The 22,096-nt window shown below is 37.7% G+C and overlaps 1 protein-coding gene across 6 annotated transcripts in view; it reads left to right on the forward strand.

Moving 5' to 3' along the window:
• CCDC170 (coiled-coil domain containing 170) overlaps positions 1-22,096 on the forward strand; it is a 57,465-nt gene that overhangs the window by 20,341 nt on the left and 15,028 nt on the right. For all 6 annotated transcript variants that reach the window (XM_046939037.1, XM_004935629.5, XM_046939038.1 and 3 more), the window contains 5 exons: positions 2,244-2,375; positions 4,649-4,905; positions 9,053-9,197; positions 10,961-11,146; positions 19,865-20,182. In XM_046939037.1, the coding sequence (XP_046794993.1) occupies positions 2,244-2,375; positions 4,649-4,905; positions 9,053-9,197; positions 10,961-11,146; positions 19,865-20,182 (1,038 nt within the window). The remainder of the gene's footprint in view (positions 1-2,243; positions 2,376-4,648; positions 4,906-9,052; positions 9,198-10,960; positions 11,147-19,864; positions 20,183-22,096) is intronic.

The raw sequence follows: 22,096 nt of genomic DNA on the forward strand, positions 1-22,096 counted from the left end.
TGCAGGAAAGAAAATGCGGTGCTATTTTCTTTTATGTTTCTCTTGTTTTTTTTTTTTTCTAGTTGAGAAAGCTTTGTTGAAAGTGCAGTGTTGAGTAGACACCCTGAAACGCTGTCCAGAAGTTTCTGTGATGTTTTACTAAGTTGTAAGCTCCAGTTGTCAGTTTGCATGTTTTCAGATTTAACGTGTGTTTTTCAGCTAGATACACATCCTATTAATCAGGTAACAGCAGCTGCTGACTCTATCAAGCAGCTGGCATTTTGTGTATTTCCTAGCAGTCAGTTGTGTCAACTGTTACACCGTCAATGGGAAGTTAGCTATGTCAGCAGAATATGTACTTTTCACATTTTCTGTATGTTTTGTTTTGGGGAACTGGTTTTTCTGACAGTTAAAAGATAAATGAGAGCTATGCATTCCCTGCCTCTTTATTTCCATTCTGATCAATGTGCAGTTATGATAATCAGGAAGTTCAGCTCTTTAATTACATTATTCCCAGGTTGCTGGATAAGTTTTTGCTCTGTCACCTCTTTCAGGAGAACAAGGTTAAAAGAATAATAGAGGAAAGAAAGGGGAAAAAATCAAAACAACTGGTGTGAATTAAGCTAGGAGTGGTCTCCTTCTGCGACCTCAGGCAGTTGTCTTTAGCTCCACCATTCTTAAAATGGTTTGTGGTCCAGTTTGTTTTCCATTCATGGTGCCTGTAGAGCGTACAAGAGTGGAAACAGGCTGTTTGTGAGAAAACAGTTCAGGCAAATTGCAAATGCCATGTGATGATCACTTTTGTTGTTGTTGTTCTGGAGCAAATGAATTCTGCTGCTCTTTCAATAAGGGTTACGCATCCTGTTATACAGTCCACTGAACAGAAACACTGCTGAATTTCCTTCTTAAAATTGAACATTTTTGTGAATTGTTCCAAGTTGTTTGTTTGCTAGTCTTTAGAATTCTGATGTTTGTAAGGAATGGCAGTCAAATTAAAAATCTGGCTTTTTTTATGTGTATATGCATGCACATATGTGCCTCTGTGTGCTGATTAAACTAACAGAGACTTTGGAGATGCCTGATAAATCAGATCTGTCTAGCTTTTCTCTGCTTCACCTGCCCTTTAATGCAGAATTTGGTTGTATTCTTAATCATATCCCTCATGGTTTTTTTCCATTGCTCATTGGTGTTCATCAGTGAAGGAGCAGATTTGGATTTTAGAATGCATACCTAAAAGCTTTAGGATTGGGGTTTTGTTTCTGTCTTGCGTGGGAGCTCTTGTTCTGTCTTCTAACGTGTGCTCCTAGCATCACCTTAATAGACTCCTGTTCTCAAAATGTTAAATTACATCATTTGTAGTCACTATCAATTCGGGGGGGAAAAATGTTATGTCTGATTAAACTCTTATCAAGACCTCAGGTCTAAATTACACCTTGAAACATTCGAATAACAAAGGCCGAGAAATCCACCACGTTTGTGCTCTGCTTTAGAAGAACCGCAGAAAAATGAGAAAGTGTAGTAAGAAGAATCTAAAGAGCACAGCTGAAAGAATTGTAGTCTTGCAAGTGGTGTGAATGAGATTGTGTTGGGAGCACAATGCCAGTGCTTACCATCTGTTAGAAGGATTTAAGAATGAATGAAGAGAAGTCAGTACAGTAATGGTGATTGCTAGGGAAAAAACACCAACATTGTTCAGAAACCTGAAGTTACATCCAAACTTGATGGAGTCCAAAAGGACCTTTAGCCTTGGTGGACCAGAAGGAAGAGCATAACTGGGCAAGCCAGAAAGTAACTTTGAGAAGTGGCTTTGTCAACCTGGTAGGGAAGCACCAGAGGTGAGATATGATTGAAAGGTGAAAAATCACGAGCTGAAGACTGATAGTCTTTGCCTTTTGTCAGCATTTCTTCCAACACAAAATTTAGAGAGTGTGCAGGGTAACTGCAGTCTGAAAACCAAAGAGGCTCTTTGCATAAGACACTTGAGGACTCTCTTGCCAAACAGTGCTCTGGATAAAAGCTGACATGGATCAAAGGAGGAATGGGAGTGGTTTGTACTAGAGGGATCTTTAGAATGTAGTTGGCTCATGTAAATAACAGAAAGTCCTTTCTCTGACAAAGAGTACTTTTGTTTGAATTCAAACAATAACCGTGTAACAACCATGTGAGTGGCTCTGCTTATATACTCTATAATGTTTAGAAAACGCTGAAGCAAAAATGCTTAAAATTCAGTGTTTATGGGATGTGTTTACACTCTGTCTTCTCAGGAGTCTCGTGATAACTTCCTTTCGGATATTCCTGTCACCAGAGAGCAGATCTACCACTATCGAGCTGCAGCGGAGACTGCTCAGAGTGAACTAGCAGCACTATCAGTGAAGTATGACTGTGCCCATTCAGAGGTATACTTAAAACTACCTCCAAATGCTTCTTCCTATCTGAAGATTTTCTACAGTATATTTTTGCAGAGAATAGCAAGTTTACAGAAAGTACAAAAATTCTTTATTACAAAATTTTTGTAGCATCTGAACCTTAAAAAAAGAGTATAAAAGAAATAAAATATATTTTACCATAGTTAGCTGAGTACAGGAAACAGCAAGAGCGTGCAATAGTATAGAAGAATAAATTATTAATAATGTGTCCAGTCAGAACTACAGGGGTGATGTCCATCAGCTGAGCTTGAATTTGACCAGTTGGCCCTGAAATTACTCCAGAGATCCTCTACAGTTATCCCTGATCATTTCATATTTGAGAACTCATACAGGATTTCGTGGTCTCATAGAAAGAGTTTTTTACTGGAAATCTTGAATGACTTTATTGCCAGCATGACTGACTGATTTATAGACTCCTTCAGCTCTGTTCTTGCAAGGCGTAAGAATAGGCAAGAGAGCAGCTGTTCATACTCTTGTTTAAGACCTTCATGACCCAGCTGAGGTCACAGCCCAGTTATGCTGAATGCTCCTAAAATTCACGATATGGGATTATTCTTGTTTTTTTTCTTTTTTTCTTTTTTTTTCTGCTATTGGAACTGACCACAGAGACAATGGAGTGAAAAATATGACATTTTGCAAACGAGGAGTTGAACTACTGAGAAATGTTAAGGTTATGAACAATTTCAGCTACCATAACTCGGTCCAGCTGCCAAACAAAGCAATCTTATTGTTCCTTCAGCTGCTCATTTCTTTCCCCACACTGCCCCATCCCTTGCTTTAGTACAAATGTCTGTTGTGTTGTGGTGCACTGGTTTGAGGAGCTGATCCAGCAGAAAGATGAAGCCTTTCCTTCTGAGTTGTTTTTCATTTGCATCAGTTTCCTGTTATATTTCACCTCATTGCCATGTGAGTGTCCCTGAAAGTGCAAAGAAAAGAGTGAATTTTCAACGTGAAGCCTATGAGATGGGGAAGGGACAAAGCTGCTCGTCTCAAAATCAGTACTGGCTTATGCCAGCTCTAAAGGCAGTAACTGTTCAGCTGCCTTACGAGTTGGAATTTTTCTCTGAGTATCTTGGCTTTGCTCACACTGGAAGCTTCTGGGACAGCTATGAATTTTTTTTACCTCCTGTACTGCAGCTAAAAGCCTTAACTAGTCACTGCCTTAATTTTTTTTTTCCCACACATTTTAACTTGTAAGTCAGAAAGAGCATTTAATGTGGTTTAATTGTTTGCATGCTAATCTTATAAAGTAGAAGCTAAATGCTATATGTGATATCTTACTGCTTGTAACTGGAATGTCAGGAAAGCTGAAATTCTTAGCGCCTCTTGTGGCAAAATTTTCGCTGTCAATTATGTGTTAAATTTAACAAAATAAAACAATTTAACTGCTATCTTATGTGCCTGGTGCATCTGCCAGAAGCTCAGTCTTTTAGAGAAGTTTGTAGCAGAAATAGGTCAATGGAAATTGGTAGTCTAACAAAAATTGAGAAGGGAAGATAAAGAAAAATGAATGAACTACACGGACTGCTGGGAAGCTCCAGCATCATCTCTGAAACAGATTCTTGACATTTAGCTGTGATCTCTCTCATCCTCCTTAAAAGGCTGTCTTGCTGTTTCTGTGCAAGTCTAGTTACATTTCATTGAATTATCTAACCAAAAAATAACTATTTGCTTAAGCTGAGAAGAGGTTGCCTTAGAGCACAGCTCTCAAAAATTATCCTAGCATTTGGATATATTTGGATAGTCATCAATAGTCCCCCACTCTCATAAAAGAGGATAGTATTACTGCGGTTCTCTGCAGCTATAGATTGTGGAATTGCACACCAGAACTGGGAGCAGGGAGGAGGCAGGCAAAAAAGAGGGAATGGTGGTGTTAATTACTACACTGTATTGCATATGCATAGGGGAGGTGGGTGAAGGTTCTGCCGGAGAACTAAATATGGGCGTTTTCTAAATTCTGATTTTGTTAACAGATTTATCTTACAGGCAGAGATTAATGTGAGAAATTGTATGATATGACACAACAGCAACTTTTTATTTCTGTTGTATTTTCTAGTGATATGAAAATAAAGTTACCTCCTTCCACTTAGTCTCACAGTGGTAGAATCTTTTCTCACAGGACTGAATCTTTCATTCCAGAAGTTTTTTTTCCTGTCATGTTATTGAAATTTTCACGTTTGTATTTACAACCTCTACAAAATTATTCTTCCTTTTAATGAGTTTTTCTTGTTTTCTGTTTATAGCTTCTTGAACTCAGGTCCAGAATGATCTCAAAAGAAACCTCTTTTAAAGAGCTGAAGTCTGAAGCTGAAAACTACAAGGAAAACAATGCTAGACAGGCATCTCTCCTCTTGTCTTTGCAAACTCGAGTTCAAGAGATGGAAGAAGAGTTGAGCGTGCTTGTGGCTTCTAAAAAACAGGCTGAGCTGACAGCTCAAGAAGCACTGAAAGAAAACTGGGAGCTGAAGGAGAAACTTCATGAACAAAACACCAGACTTTAGTAAGATTAATGTGAGATAAGAATTTTTGATGACAAAAAGCTGCAATGGTCAACAGAAAATAAGGTGGTGGGCAGACGTAATTGCAAATCTGAATTCTGTTGTATTGCTTTGAAAAGTGATTGTACTTGAGTGTGATAGAAGGTATTGAAATTTATATCTTGGTTTGAGTTGTTAGATCTGAAATGGGACTTCAAGAGTGTCCTACAGAGAAGAAATGATCAAATGAGTCAGTTTGGTTAAGTCACAGTATTTACAAAAAATGAGTGTGGAGGAGTGTTTGGATGCAGCAGAAACGATAGGTATAGTTTCCTCATTCAGGTGTTTCCAAGTGTGGCACTGAGGAAGAAAGGCAGTCTATGCCTTTCGTAGCACAGCTGTGATGAACAGTACCTGCAACTACAGCCTAGTGTTCTGGCCTATCCTCATCATGTGGTGCCTTTTGCAGATGCTACCTGTCAGATTCATGGGCCACATAGTGATGAGTGGCGGTGCTGCTGCACTGCTCTGGTCACAGCTGGAACTGGAACGGTGTCAAGTGAATTTCTTCCTTTGTATAAAGCTGTCTGTGAGGAACAGCGTAATGAAATTATGGTATATTCTTACCTATACCATAACAGGGTATGCTATATCTATTTAGGTGTATGTACCTTAAAGGGAATATGTTAATGTTTCTTCAACTTTTAATATGTCTATCTTTCTTTGTCTGACTTTCTTCCTGCTTTCTGGACATTGCATTAAGAACTAGAAAAGAGTTAATCAGATGTCTGTGTTTCCCAAATCAGTATTTTGCACAGTTCTTCTAGGCTCAATGAGTTAGAAGTGGTTAACTAAGTTATTTTAGTATCTAGAGAAATCCAGTGCTGTACACTTGTCTATTACCAGCTGGACTGACAAAAGACCTTCCTGAAGAGTACTGATGTTGGTTGACAAAGACTTCAGATATGATTCCAATATAAACATGGAGATAGTAAAGCCAAAAAGCATATTCTAGCACTTTAGAAAACACCACAATCTCTAAGAATATGGTTGTTAAGATTCTTTAAAGAGCTGTTTTTTTTTTTCTTTCTTGTTTGCCTCACTAGAAGAAATCTGTCAAAATGTGTCAAAATTAACCTGTTGTTATAGTGATAGGGTCAGTTTTGTGTAGCATAAACCTGTTCTGTTTCTCCCAGTGTGGTCCTGTCGTCTGGCCAGCTGCTCTCTTTTGCCCATTTCACTTGTGCCAGCACTTCCATTTGTGTAGCTGCACGGTTGTCCCAGGGGTCTACTCCATGAGAAAAATAAACAAAATAAGAAGCTTAATTTCTGGCTCTACCAATCCCAGGTCTAGTTAGCTGCACAACTTGTTCTACCACCAGACTGCTGGCAAAAGGGAAGGGTGAAGAGGAGGGTGAGTCTGCTCTTCCAGAAGGAACAAATGTTGGATTAAACTGATTGTCAATCTACTTTCAAAGCTTTTTCTCATCCTTTACTGATGGTTACAGGTGCTACTTAATACCAGTCAATATATTGACTTAGTGAACTGTACTTATTCTGACCACCTTGGTTAATACGTAGCTGTTCATAATTAGATGTTCAAGATTTTAATTGGAAACCACAGATAAAAGGGAAGAGCAAGCCTGTAGACATGAAATACACATTTGTATTCTATACCTTTGTGATAGAGTTGTGATTAATGAATTCTGTGATCAGCTTCCAAGATGTGCATACTCCCTATTAAAAATGGTACTTTTCTACTCAACAGGTCTATTGCCAAGGTATTTTTAGAATGTGAACTGTGAAGAGCTTTTTTCTTTCCCCTCCCCTTCTCTATGCTCATTAGTTCTGAAGAGCTAACAAAACTGTGAAAGAGCTGTGTTCTTTTTTTTTTTTTACTTGAATGCCTATTTTCTAGGTGCTGTCACCTTTGAGACTGTACTGAAGATAATTAGGTTATTTGTAGAGTTGTCAAGTATGTGCTTTGTACTTCTGATTGCTTATTTTTAGAAGCAGTCATAGTTTTGATGATGATGTACTTTGATTTATGGAGCCATAGAAGAGTTTGCATGCTTGGTAGTCAGCCTAGTACAATATTCTAGTATGAGGTCTGCTCTTAAAGTAACGCCTTCTATTTTATTATGTTGGCTTACGAGGTTAGAGGTGGATGTTGGTGGTATAGCTGCAGAGATTGAACCTTACTGACAATATTCTGTTATGTTTTGTTGCTGTGTGATAGATGGCAGCAGAGGGGCAGTCTGACAGAACGGTGTCTGACATGGAAGCGTGTACGAAACACAGGCATGTCACTGAGGTGTGTCACTGAGTTACTCTATGTGGAAAAAATGGCACCCATTGACATTCGTCAATGCTGATGGAACTTTTATGGAGATCAAACAGTGGCTATCACCACAGTGAAGTGGTAGGTTCTGCGTTGCAGCAATAGTGCTGTCATAGCAGCTATGAAACTGAGTCACCTCAGCTGGTGCAGATTTATTCGAGAGATGCTGATAGCTGATTTCCCTCCTAAGGCTCCAATTCAAAGTTTTACAGCTATCTATAGCCAGTTAACGTATGTTTGCATCTACCATGCATTTTCTTTAGGTGTCTCATACTGCTTCTTGATTATGGAGTGATACTTTGTGCCTGTTTCTATCTAGAGAGGAAGAAATTAGAATTGTTGGAGAATGAGCCCAGAAATGGCTGACATGTCCACCTTGAGAACTCAGTGCAGTGCTCTCATAGACAGGTGCTTAACAGGTTTAGTAAAACAGTTGCTTTAGTCAGCTGTTTGGTGATATATCGTATCTCGCTTTATTCCAGTGTTCCAGTCTTTGTGAAGACCTTGCTGTAGAAAGTACCTTGTTTCTCATCTGGAAACTTGATAATTTGTCTCTTGCTCTGAGTGTACCTTTACCACTGATTATCTCTCTCTTGGGTGTAATTGGAGAGTGAATCTGAACTGAAAGTTGTCAGTGTTGTTTCTGTGTTGCATTCAGAGATCACGCCATACTATAGGGATTAGCAAGTGCTGTGAGCAGCTTGATAGCAGCTCTTTCCTGCAGGATCTTATGGCACGTATAACGAGACTGATGTCCCAGGTGTATAAACTGTTCCTCCTTCTAATAAGATGGTACAGGAGTTGATATTTGGACTACATAAATTGTCATTCTGAGTTTTTTGGGGGGATTATTTATGTTAGTTATTGTCTTTCTAGTTTTACAGGAGTAATGCTCAGTGCTAACAGCATCATGAGCAAGACGTAGATCTACACGTTTGCTGTCTGTGCTGTCTATGGTAATGCATGTTTTCCAAGCTGGTCCTCATCTCTGTCAACGGGAAGAATATGAACAAATTTATACCACTTTGTAGGCTGATTCTTCCTGCAAGGAACACTTAGAAATGGGTACCTGCTGTTGATGTTGTTACCTTTAGCGGTAGGACAGATAAGCATTTCATGTGGGATGTCTATCCAAATGGTAGGCATCTTTTGAAAGCAATGAAATTCATGACAAATAACTGCCTTTTTGACATAGTTTTGTGGCAATCCCTTTATATTTTCTTTCTTTAATGGATCTCTAGCCCGTATCCAGCCTGCATTTTTTTCCCCCTCTTTACTTGCTACTTGCCCTGTACTTGTGGGCAATATTACACTGCAGAATTCTCTGTGTACGGCAAGGCAGTCTCTGTTTTTGCCAGTGAACTTCCCCTCAGAAGTACTCTGGATGTCCTATGCTTCCCCTGTTTTTCTGAACAGCACAGTCAGTTTCATTAGAGGGGGATCTGAAGTGCTTTTAGCATATTTTTACTATAATTTGATCGATCTCTTCCCCTTAGTTTTTCTAAGCTTTCACATGCAACCTCCATATCTAATACTGTGAGGGCTCTGTTCATTGGTACTACCTGGTTCATGTGTTTTATGAAATTCTGTACTGAGAATGAAGTTGTAGAAGATGCTTTGAAGTGCTAACCAAAGGCAATGATAAGAAGTGTTCACACATAAGGCAACTAAAGTTATTTGTGTTAATATAGAGAGCGAATTATGTAGCGTGTAACTTTCAGAGTTCATTTTGCTCTGTACAGAAGCCAGAAGTCATCTTGGGATATGTTTGCCTAGAATTCTGTTTTGGAGAACATTTATCCTGATTTTTTTTTTTTTCTTCTGATTAGTAAATATTTGAATGAATGTGAACAAAGCAAGACAGAATCTTATAGGATGAGCAGAAAGTATGAAGAGCTCCTCACACAGCTTTCTGAATTCTTGGACACAGACATCAAAGAAAAAGAGAAACCACAGGAACATTTAATGTCAAAGGTGATTATGTATAGGCAAGAGTTTTTGTCATACATATGGACAAGATTTATTAAAACCTTGTACTGTGTTTTAGGAATATACACAGGAGTAACTAAATTAGCTTAATTAAAAAAAAAAGGCTTGACAAAGAAAGAGAATTCATCCATTGTAGAAAACTACTTGTGGAATATTTGGTTATCAAAGAAATAAAGCAGGTGATGAAGATGGGAATTTTTGTGTTAATGTGCTGTCTCTTAAGACAAGTTTTTCATATTGGCCTGATTTTCAAAGATGCTGCATACTGATTGACTTCAGTGAACTCAGTTTGGTCTTATCTGTAAAATATTTTATCAGCCCGTAGTTCCTAAGTAGAACCTCGATTAAATATATGGTTGAAAGCTCTTGTGAAAACATTACCAATGGAAATCACTAGGTAACATGTAAATTCTACTGCTTATTTTTAACACTAATCTCAAGCTGTCATACCATTAATTAGGAACACCTGAAATGGTACTTGCTTGGACAACCTTAATTGTACCCTTTCACGGTGTAAATAACTATATGGTGTTTTGAAATGTGAGCATAAAACTACATTATTTATTTTGAGAATATTTCTGAAGTTCTGAAAACAGAGTTTCCATTTATGAAAATTATTTATGTACTCTTTCAACTTTTCTAGATGCTGTTGAAGGGCAATTTATCTTAGTTTTATTAATTTTTCCTATGTTCTGTCTAGTCTTCTCTCTCCCTACTTCACTTGGGAGCATGCTAAGTATTTTGAGAATTTCTCTTTCGTTAGATCCATACTGTAAGTGTTCTGGCTAGAAGGATCACGTAATGAATTAAGACTATCTAAATATGTGTCACAATGATTTACTGTAGTCCTTGCCCTGGTAATATTACAAGCATACTCTGATTGTAACAGTGTAACAAAACTTCTGTAGTTGTCACCAGAGGCAAAGATATTTGTATTAAGTTATATCTCTTACACACTTTAATTTAATCAAATAACCAGAGATTTTTAAGGATATATTGACTGGGTTTTTTTCTTCCCCCCTGACAATGTACTAATAAATCTAGTTGAGAAATCTATTTTGCAGTGCATTAGGAAAACTTAGCTACCTGTCAAGGTATGTTTTTTTCCATATGCACTCACTGAAGTGCCCACACTCATCTACTCCGCTTCTTGGAAAAGGCATAACGTACCAAAATAGCCTCAGAATCTTACTGGAACTACTCTTTTCTCCAAGGTGCCAGTTGTTCAGCATTGCAGCCCACCAGGTATTTGGCCCTGCCCTAGAATATACTCAAGAAATAGCTGTTGCTAACTCAAAGCTCCCTTTGCCTAAAATGTTTCAAGCCTAAAATACAGCTCCGTTTCCTATTCCAAATGAGAGGCGTAAATCTTAATAAGCCAAAACAGAACAGTCTGCTTTTCACATGAAGATGGTTATATGATCTGTTTTCATTTTCTGACCTGCTCCACGTCAAGTGCAGATACTTGTGTCAGTAGTTCTCCACCTTTTATTAGCTCATACAGATTATGTAGGAATAAGGCTAAACCACATTACACTAAGATGTGGGTTTCTGGTGGAAATATGGGTCTCAATTGTTTTTCTGATCTTTTACAAAGGAATAGTAGAAAAGCACAATTATAAATCTGACGCAGGAGCCTTGGAAACACCATGTCTGCACTAGGATGATTAGGAGCTGTATAGTGTGTTGAATAAACATAATTGTTAAATGCTTTGACAGAGTTACCAATTTTTGAATTCTCTCTCTAGGTGTGTGAAATATGTAAAGAAAATCTGGCACTGAAAGCTCAAGTTGCTGCTCTTCAAGAAGATATCAATGGCCATGAAATGGAATCCAAGGCCAGTAGAGAAACTATCATGAGGCTTGTTTCAGAGGTGACCAAAGAGCAGAAAAAGGCAGCAGGATACTATGAAGAAATGGGAAAACTTAGTAAGGTACATAACTGAATGATGTGCGTGTTTGTGTAATTTGAAATTTTGAAGTGAAAACTAATTTTTGATAGGTGTTGCATGAGGAAAAACTACTTCTGATAGACTTTCAGTGATGAAGATCTATTAAAATTATTTTTAAGGTTATTCTCAACTTTTTGAAATCTTAAAGATATATGGAGATTAAACAACAATGTGCAAGATAGGACTAACTTAGATTTGATGTCTTCTATGTTTCATGTAAGTTGAAATTTTTGCTCTCTTCCAGTTGTTGTAGCCTTTGTTGCTTGCACAAACATAATTAAGCAGATGCTTTTCTAAAGCAGCGTGAATGCATGAGTATGAATGTATCTGAGGCATAAGCATAGAACAATAGAACAAAATGCTCTTTAAGTAACATTTATGTGATATTGCATTTTTTCTGAGGATTCTTTTACTCTGTTTCTTCAAAAATTCTAATGACATTCAAAGGAGTTAATAGTATCCTATTTTATTCTTCCTATTTCTCTTAAGAATCTGGAAGTAAAGTGTCTTGGCTTTCAGACAAGCTAGATTATCTTGTTTCACTGCATAATAAACCCATATTTCATGAATATTCAGTTGACTCATGCCCAGTAGGTCTCTTGTAGAAAAGCACTTATTTAGCATGGAAAGCCCACAGAGGAAAACCGTGCAGTAGGAATGATGCTGAAATGAGAACTGTTAGTGAAGTTGTAAGTCAAGTACTCGCTGAATTCACTTAGGTACAGTTTGGAAAGAAAAGGATGTGATTTAAGGATTTAAGTGCTCCAAGAAAACTTGCCATTAAAAGTTTTGGTTTGTTCTGAAGGGTGGATGAACAAAGTGAGCTATTGCAGCAGTTTTCTTTAATGCTTTGTACTTTGAGCGATATCTACAAGAACAGTTCACTGAAACTCCCACAAAAGCTTCTTGCAGTTACTAGGGCCGTGTGGTTAAAGCTGATGGCCAGAACTTAAGAAAATAAGAGAGACTTAAACTGCTAAATATATAGCTGAGTTATGTGTAAGGGAATTTGTAGAGATTTTAACATGAATAAAACCTTGTGCAAGTAAGTTTTCAAAATTAGTGTACATTAAGATTTTCTCCATCCCCCCAACATTCTTTTTTTTTTTTTTTTCCTGAAAAAAATGACCACAATCATATACTTCAAAGGATAAAGTGTTCTGATTTTGTTGTAGGCAAAATACTTAAGAGAAATACTTAACTGAAAGCATGCTTTGAGAAGAAAGGATTTGTTGTAGGGAAGATAAATGTTAAGTACCACGAGGGTCATAAATTTTACTTCCTGCTGAAAATGTTTCTTAACAACATATGTAAAACTTCCTAAGACTCAAATTGCAGTGAGAGTGAACCTGGACTGAAGGCCTAACCAGGCCATTCTGAGAATCTTTTGTTCCCATAATTTACTTCAAACACACATATAAAGAAGGGGAGAGAGCAGTGTGCTTACTAGGTAAGCCAGAATCAGGAGACATTCCAAGTGAGGATGAGGCTTCATTTATAATTTCTTTTGCAAGTTTGCTCTGACTGCCAAAACTTTTCCAGAGTTGGATCAGTCAGATGAAAAATATTTTCCTGTCGTTACTGTATGTATGCCAAGTGCATAATTTAATCCATTCTTACAGAAATGTCCTGCTAAATTATCAGTGTTGCCTTTCAAATGAAGAGTGTGTGATCCCAGCTTACTTAGAGGTTGCAGATTCCTACAGTACTTTTTCAGTTTAGCTGCTTAAATTTGCAGATACTGAGTGAATCTTCTGAGAAGGTTTTGTATTCGCAAAAGTATATGAAGAAATTCAGTATTAGAATTAAAAAAACAAAAAACACATTTTTCATTTCCATGCGTAAAAGAGTACGTATACCATTGCTCCTTCTTCTGAAGGGTGTCTTATAGAATCATAGAATGGCCTGGGTTGGACAGGACCTCAAAGATCATCTAGTTTCAACCCCCCTGCAGTGGGCAGGGTTGCAGTGTCCTATACTATAGGCAGAGCATCCTTAGTGGTTCAAACTGTGTCTGACATTTGCTGTGCAGTTTAAATAAGTACATGGATAGAGTTGTACTCTGTTCTATGTTCATTTGTGAGAGACAAGAGCAGAAATCTGTAGTGTCACAGAAAATAAGCAGGTGTTCCAGTCTAGCCAACACATTGTCTATCTTTATTACAGATCAAGACGGTGTTCCATTTGCCCCGGCTTTCTCTTTCAAAATTCTTAAGTGTACAGGGACCAGCACACAACCTTTCTATTCAGCAGCTCTGTCAATTTTCTCTGGGAAGACACAGCCCTGTTCCTTGCCTCCTCTCTGAACTGTTGCTAGTTTTTCTTGCTGTTTTCACTGCTGTTCCTTGGAATTTTTCTGCACTCCTTCTCTTGACCGGATGCCTCTTTTTATGTCCCAGGAGGAAGCATCTGCCTAATGAGCGAGTAAACAGATACAAATTCTTGATGAAGAAAATAATATCCAAGAAATATTAGCAGGATATAAGTTACATATGTGAGAGTTATTCAGAGAGAGTTATTCCAATATATTTGATACTCCACTATTTGTTGCAGTCAGCTGGTTTTCATTGGAGAAACATTAGCAAGTGAATGATAATTTTACATATTTGGCTGTCAGCCTCGGTGCATTACGGCTTCAAAGCACCAAACAACATAAACAAATATAATATCAAAGCTAATAAAATTAGCAGTAGGTAGCTACAAAGCTTTTTTCCTTGTATTTTATTACTTATCTTTTGGAATTTTGAACTTCCCAAACTGCCGACAGAATATTCTGAGAATTTCCTCTGGCAATTCTGTAAACGTTGTGCATATCCTTATTCTGGTTGTGCTGGATATCACATTTGACTTTGATAGAAAGTTGATTTTAAATGCTGCCCAGACTGCAATGCCTGTTCTTTCTTTCTGTGTATCCAGAGAGTAATTATTGATTATTCATCACAGAATTGCAGCATAGAATCATAGAATCTTTAGAGTTGGAAGGAATCACTGAAGACCATCTAGTCCAACTCCCCTGCAATGAACAGGGACACCACAGCGGGATCAGGTTGCTCAGGGCCTGATTCAGCCTTGCCTTGAAAGTCTCCAGGGATGGGACATCAACCACAACACAGGGCAACCTGTTCCAGTGCCTCACCATCCTCACTTTAAAAGTTTTTTTCCTTATATCTAACTTAATAACATTCTTTGATAATGTCTGTCAGTCTTTTAAAAACCATCTCTAACCAAGATTCTCTCTAGTGCTTAATAAATACACAGTACTACACAGTATTTAGTTAAAATATAGAAGATGTCTGTATTCTACCAGATGGATTTGCCATTCATATAGCATTGCCACTGATGAGCCACAAGAAATAGTAAATTGGCTTGTTCTTTTTTCTCATCTTCTCTGATGGTTCAGCCTGGAAATATTTGTGGTTCCCTCTGGAGTGTTAATTTAAACATCTGTTTTGCAAAGATGTGCATCACGCAATGTCTGTAAATAATGTTTATAACATAATCAAGAATATAAACGTATCTGTATGTATTGCTGATGCAACATTAATGTCAAAATAGCTTTTTATTCAATAGTAACTTGTATTAAATTTTTAATTAAATGTATCTAAGTAGTCTATTTAATATAGAATTATTAAAATTGTGTGAAAACATAGTTAATTAAAATATAATGTTTTATTATTTAAGGAATTTGAGTTGACATGAAAAACATACATACACTTTTCATATACTAAAATATTTTGATTGTAGGATATGTGACCAAATGATTTTAGTTTTTATTTATTGCAAGAGATAATGACTTTCTCAGATTTTTTTTTTTAAGATGTCAGTAAGAAAATGGATATTAGGGATATGTTTCAGCAGATATATCAAATATTTTCAGTTTGAATCATCAGGAAACATGGGAGATGAGAACATACTAATTTAGTGGCTTTGTGATATTGATTGTAACAGGAGATATGGCTGATTTGAGAATTCATCTGGAAAATACTGGCATTTACTTTTATAGCCTACTGTTTTTGTCAAAGTAACTTGCTTTTTTTGTATTTATAATTGACTTAGTATATTGATACCATGATCCTTCATGATGTGCCAATATTAATAGTTATTATGTAAGTTCAAATATTCTCCTCTCTTCTAAAGACCCTCTCCACATATTTAACCTAAATGCTGCACTCTTGGAAGGTATTAAAGTCAAAAAGCCCAAGCTTTCTGCTGGAAGGATAACAAGTTACTGACTTGTGGTAGTGACGGGTTGTAGATGGACAGATGCTAGTGAAGGAGAGCAGTTATGTAGGAATCTGCTATATTAGGCCCAAAGTCAATGTCTAAGCTGTGAGAGTGGCCAGTGGCTGGTGAGTAGGCAAGCATGCAGTCTCCTACTCTCTCAGCTTCCTGATTCAAGGGTTGCATTTCCATGTTAACAGCTAATGTTGCTTCTACATGGAACAATGATTTTTTCAAATAAAATCTCATTAAATCCCCTTAGAAAATGATCCTTTCAGTGTTAGTGTTTTTTTTTTTTTTTTTGGCAAAAAATTAACAATAGTTTCTGATGTTCTTTATGTGGGACAGCTGCATTGCAAAATCCAGACAAGTCTCTGGACACTGTATATGACTGTTGTAATTAAGTATGTCTGAATTTCTCAGACACCCTCAGCTGTTTTATAAGCTTTCAGGTCTGTACCCACCTTCTTACAGTGTAGAATTTCTCTTGATGCATCTTTATGCACTACTTCTCTTGATACCCCATGCCTGTTCAGTGCTCAAGAGGCATTTGGGTAATCCCCTCAGTGGCTTGCTTTGACTGTTGGTTAGTCCTGAAGTGGACAGGCAGTTGTACTTGATCTTGGTAGGTCCTTTCCAGCTTAACTACTCTACACTTACTGTATTCATCAGAAGTGATAAACTTTAAAAGACTGCTAATTGAAGTTTCATGGCTCTTTTCTATGGATATTCAATGGCAAGATCTTTGTAGAGCTTCTGAAGCTAAATGTTGTCAAACGTGCAAGCACCTGTGATTTAATTAACATATAAATGGAGAAGAAAACGTGGCTGGATACCACATAGTGTTGGAAGCCCACAGATGTTAAAAATTAATGTAAATCAAAATAAATTTGCTCAGTAGTATAAAATTCAGCAAAACCATTCCTAAGGCTAAAAATACACAATAGTACAAAACGATAATAAATTTTCTTCCTTCTTTTTTTACTTTTTTTTTTTGAAGTTAAGATGAAAGCTGATGCTGGAGCTAAAAATCATCACCATGTCATTTGCGAAGCCACAATAATGACTTTTAAATAGGGTGTGACATACTTCTGAGATGTCATACATGCACAGTAGGAGAAAAACGATCTTTAATATCCTGTTTTAATCTACTGGATTAAATGAAGGCAGTACATAGTTAGGCAACTGGGCAATTAAATTCATTTTTATTTATACCCACAACAATATGCTTAATGCTTTTGGGATGTGAACCTATTGTGTCTTCTTTGAGTCTTGTTCAGTTGTGATGATGTGTTTTAATTAGGGAAATTGTATCTACAGTGCATGATTGTTTTAAAGTAATATTACTAGAATTTTTTAAAGGAGTTGGTTAATATGCTGTATTGGAAATGCTAAGTCTTGGCTTGAAGCGGTGATTGAGCACCTGGTAGGAAGGCAGAGCCAACCCAGGGGAGCTCAGGTGCATACAATGCACCTGAGCGATTGGAATGGATGGAGTCAGGATTCACCCCGTCCCAGACCTCATTTAAGAGTTGGTAGTGGAGGCAAGGGTATCTTGCTGGAAATCCCTGCCCACCTGAGGCCTTCTGAAGGTAAGAAGATTCTTTCTTTTGTTTTTGTGCCCATGGCTGTTGCGTTTGAACAAGTCTTCACTTGCTGCAGTATAGGACTTGCTGTCCATTGTGTTATGGCATTGCACGTACATACATAAATACATGAAAAAGGAAGCACTGAATAGATTTATATGGACAAAACAATTGTAGTAAAAAGCAATTACAAAATAATGGGCTCTGAAGTTATTGTTATACTCTAGAATGAGATCTTGATGTATGATAGTTCTAGAACAAAATCAGCTCAACAGCAGTAGGGAAAATAGAATATTATAAATCACTAGGAGATAAAAGAAAATGTTACAATATCACTGCTGAAAATTTATGGTGTGACTACATCCTGAACACACACTGTTAAAAGAACAACTGCATACACATATGGAAGAAGGAATCACTGAGTGTTGTAAAATAGAAAAGACCATTTCTATATCTGTAAGTCTGAACTGCAGTTATTTTGAGGTGAGAGAGAATTCCAAGGAAGTAATTTATGCTTCCTTCGTTCTTCCTGCCTTTTTGAGAAAGCTGTTACTGCCTGCTGTTGGAGGCTAGCTGTTGCAATAAATAAACCTTTGGTCTGATCTGAACTAGCTTTTCTCAAGTTACCCTGCTATGTTTCACTTCATGTGAATTAATTATATCTCTAGAGAGGGATCAATAGACTGAGAACGTGCATTAGAATATATTATTAGCTGAAAGATTTTTAACCCTTCCTGTTTTTCTTCTTTCATACATCCGCTTCTCTAATGCAGTCACATCTCCCTGGCTGTTTTGAAGTGTTAAATACAACCTTTTATCCTTTCCTTGTAAAATAGTTTCTCTCTTTCTATGTTTATAAGATAGAAATGATTTTCCCAACCTGCTGCAACTTGAGTACATTTGACATGAATACAGCTGAACTGTTACTGACATTAATTCTCGGGAGCCTTTCTGGTGGCTTGTGCAGTGGTCTGGATCTTCTTCCATCTTCTCTTATCTCAGGTGGAGCACAAACAGGTGAGGATTAATGGGCTCCATCCAGCTGTGAGTGGCCAGCTGTAGGCACAGCACTATGCTGCTTGAGCCCTTTTGGGTCACAGATAAAGTAAGACTCTCTGCTGCTTCTTACTATACCAGCTCATGAGTGTTTCACATCTGCCGCATCTTGTGTCTTTCAGTCAGCCACTTGACACACTCAACTGTGTGTATTTGCAGATGTTCACAATTTGAAACAAGATCATAATTAGGTAAGCTCTCTGGTACAGGCAAACTACATTTGCACTGCCTTTCTGAAAGAAATATTACAAACTGCAGAAAAAATGTAATTTAAATGACTTTTTATTCTTTGCTGTAGTTACCATAATGTAATTATCAGCATAGGTTGGAATTTTCTGTTAATAGGTCTTGCTTAGAATAAAGAAAATGACAATGAATCATGCCAACCTTTGCTTCCAAGTTTGTTCTAAGATTATTTTAGAAAGATCTAGTAACAAATATTGAGCTAAATGGCAGCATTTGTGTTTGAGTTTAGATGGTATTATTGTGGTCAGCAGATGAGGGAGGTGATCCTCCCCCTCTACTCTGTCCTGGTGAGGCTACATTTAGAACTCTGCATACAGTTCTGAGCTCCACTGTTCAAAACAGACAGGGATCTCCTAGAAGTAGACCAGTGGAAAGCCACAAGATAAAGGGCCTGGAGCATCTTCCATGTGAGAAAAGGCTGTGTAACCAGGGTCTGTTCAGCCTGGGGAAAAGAAGACTGAGGGGGAATCTGATGAATGCTTATAAATGCCTGAAAGGTGACGGGACGCAAATGATTGAGGCCTGGCTCTTCTCGGTGGTACATAGCAATAGGAAAAGAGTAATGGCCTAAAATTTGAACATAGGGAGTTCTGTAGTAACGTGTGGAGAAACTTCATTATGGCAAGGGTGATAGAGCACTGGAACAGCTTGCCCGGAGAGGCTATGGAGTCTCCTTCTCTGGAGATGTTCAGGACACGTCTGAACACCTACCTGTGTGACCTACTGTAGGGAACCTGCTGTAACGGGGGGGTTGGATTTGATGATCTCTTAAGGTCCCTTCCAACCCCTGCAATTCTGTGATTCTGTGAGCAGCAGATGAGGGGAGGTGTAGGCTCTGTGAAAGGACACTGACCTTCTCTTCATGAGACAGATTTTTCTTCACGCTAAGAGCAAATTTGCTTTCTTCAGAAGATATCACCCAGAATAATTCCCTTTTTCTTTTTTTCTAGGGGATTTGCAATCTATTGTTTCTTCATCCTATTGTCTCTTATAACACAACATTTCTTATTGGATATTCAATTGATATTTGAGCATTTGCATCTTTTCTTCTGTCTTAAACATTTTCTTGCTTTTTTTGTCTCTCAAGTTTCAATGTATGAATAATCTCAGGATTATTTTTTGTCACATTGCTGGTAAGGTATTCCTAGAAATAACTTATAATTTTGCTTAAAACACTATATTCAAAGATGTCATGTGTATTCATGTTTTCCCTCACAGCTTTAGCACTTTGGCTTTGTTTGTACTATATTTTATTAATCATTGGCTTTCTAAGTCCAATATGAATGAAAATATAATCGTTTTGTAATCCAACATTACTTTTTTTTAGGTGCAGTTTTTTTTAATGTACTGGTTCTTGCAGGTTCCTGCAAGACATTGATCTGTAGACTTGATTACAGCATGCTTTGGGTTCCATTAATTTCAGTGGGATTTTTCTTGTGAAACTTTTATGTTGTTGGGCCCTTGTGAGTAGCGTGGATCTGATTTTTCCCTAACTGCAGTATCCACTTCTGGTATACCCCCTGCTTTGTGTGTGTGGAGGAGGGATTCTGTGGCATTTAAAAATTTCATTTTAATCTTTCTTGTATTTTAGGATCTTGACAGTGCTAAAATAGCAAGGCAGAGTTTGGAAATGGACATCAGAAACCTCCAAGATAAGTTCAAGGCTAATCAGGATGCCTGGGAAGCCTCGAAGCAAGAACTTCATAGTCTGAAGAAATCTTTCAGTGAGCTGGATGGAAGTTTGAAGAGCAGCAAAGAAGAAGCCAGGACTGCTCAAAGCTCTTTAGAGGCTTTTAGACAGCAAATCGCTACCCTTCTCAGTAGTGGCTCGCTAACAGTTATACCCTCTGAGAAGGACATTTTGAAGAGAGTCCAAGAAATAAACTGCAAAGAGGAGAGTGAAGAGAGAGTAAGTCAGCACTACTGCACTGCCCCAGAGTGTAGATTTATTTTATTTGGCTGTCTTTTCATTTTTCATTAAAATCACTCATTTATCTGAGTGTTGTTTCCTTCTGCTTAGGTTTTGAAATTACAGGAACTTTTGATTTTGTTGACTGTTGATTTGAGATACAAAGCCAAAAGCATTTATTTTTTATTAAGTGGGAAGAAGTCACAAATTAAAGAAGCAGTAAATTTGTTAGCAGGAAATGGCAAGGAGTGATCTTTCAGTTCAGGCTTGGTTTTAGTGCCAGTTTGCAGACATCAGAAGTGGCTGCATCATCACTATCATTTAGTTGAACATGTGAGCAAGCATGGACTGGCTTCTAGAATAGTTATTTCAAGCACTGAGATATTTCTCAAGGAAAGCATAACCAGTGAGTTGCTCCAGGCAACTTCTGTCCCTCCAATCTTCAAAGCCTGCTACTAGAAAGAAGTATTTTTACATCTGCAGTTAAGCATTGATGAACCTATAACTGGTTACCATCCTAGAAAAAGGCAATAGCAGGTCAGTTGGATACTCTAATGCTTTGGCTGGAGGAGTTTACAAAAGGTCATGCACAGAAATGAGAACTTGGTGGGGAGGCAAGCCAGAATGCAGTCTGACAAGTGTCAATATCCTGTCCTGACTGCTGGTCATGTAGTGTACTCAAGTTTTGAACTTCATTTCATAGGAATATCTTAATGTTGACGGCACAATATTGTCAAGGAGATCGATTATTAAGAGTCACACACTACCTCAAATGCTGTTTTCACTGAGTCACTGGAAAAACAACTTCTGTGTCCTTGCCAGATTTTGAGATTCTGGCATCTCCTACTGATGTAATGTTTTCTTATGTTAGCAAAAAAGATATTATTACATTTCTAGTAGAACATACGTTGAGTAATTGAAAAAGTTGTTTTACAGTGAACGTCTTTTCTACAAATCAGAACTTAACAGAATTTCTTAAGACTCCACTTGTGAGGAATGTCTGTTAGTCTTGATCTTCTCACTTAATCTCTAGCTGAATTTCTTTGCAGAACTTATATCCTAACATAAGAATGTTATGTATGTATGCTTTACATTTGGTTGATCTAGAAAAGATTGTCTTCAGATAGAATTTCTCATAGACCTCGCAGTAAACTGTCCAACTTGAAGTAAAAGCTAGCCAACATTATACCCATTTACAAAAATGACTTGAAAGAAGATGCAAGAGACTGCAGTACCTGGAAAATTTACAGCAAAAGATTGTCCTGGGTACTGTTGAAGGCAGTTGAAGAACAAAGCTATTATTGGACATAGTCTGCATGGATTCATACAGGGAAATCCTGAATCCTGCCTTAGTAATTTGATCTTATTCTATGATAAGGTTTATGCTATACAGGTTAATGAACTGGCTCAACAACAGAGCTCAAAGGGTCATAGTGATTGGGGCTACTTGTGGCTGGCCACTAGCAGTGTTGCCCAGGGTTCAACACTGGAGTTGCTTCCATTCAATATTTTTATCAGTGATATGGAGGCAGGAATGGAGTCCATCCTTAGCTAGTTTGCTGATAGTACGTCAATTTAGAGGTGCTGGTGACTCTTTAGAAGGACAAGAGACTTAACAGAGTGGAATCTAGATGCATTGGAGCATTGAGAAATTAGTGACAGCATGAAATTCAACAAAGGAAAATGCCAGGTTCTACATGTGGAATGGTGTAATGGTGGACACAGATACAATCTGGCAGGTGAGTGGCTGGAGAACATCTCATTAGGAAGAGACCTGGGGATGGTGATGACAGCAGGTTAAGCATGAGCCAGCAGAGTGTTCTGGCAGCCAAGAGGGCAAACTACATTTTGGGATAGCCAGACAACCAAAAGAGGTGGTTCTTCCACTATATCTAGCATTAGTGCAGCCTCACC

Source organism: Gallus gallus, chromosome 3, assembly GCF_016699485.2.
Source record: "Gallus gallus isolate bGalGal1 chromosome 3, bGalGal1.mat.broiler.GRCg7b, whole genome shotgun sequence".
NCBI lineage: Eukaryota > Metazoa > Chordata > Aves > Galliformes > Phasianidae > Gallus > Gallus gallus.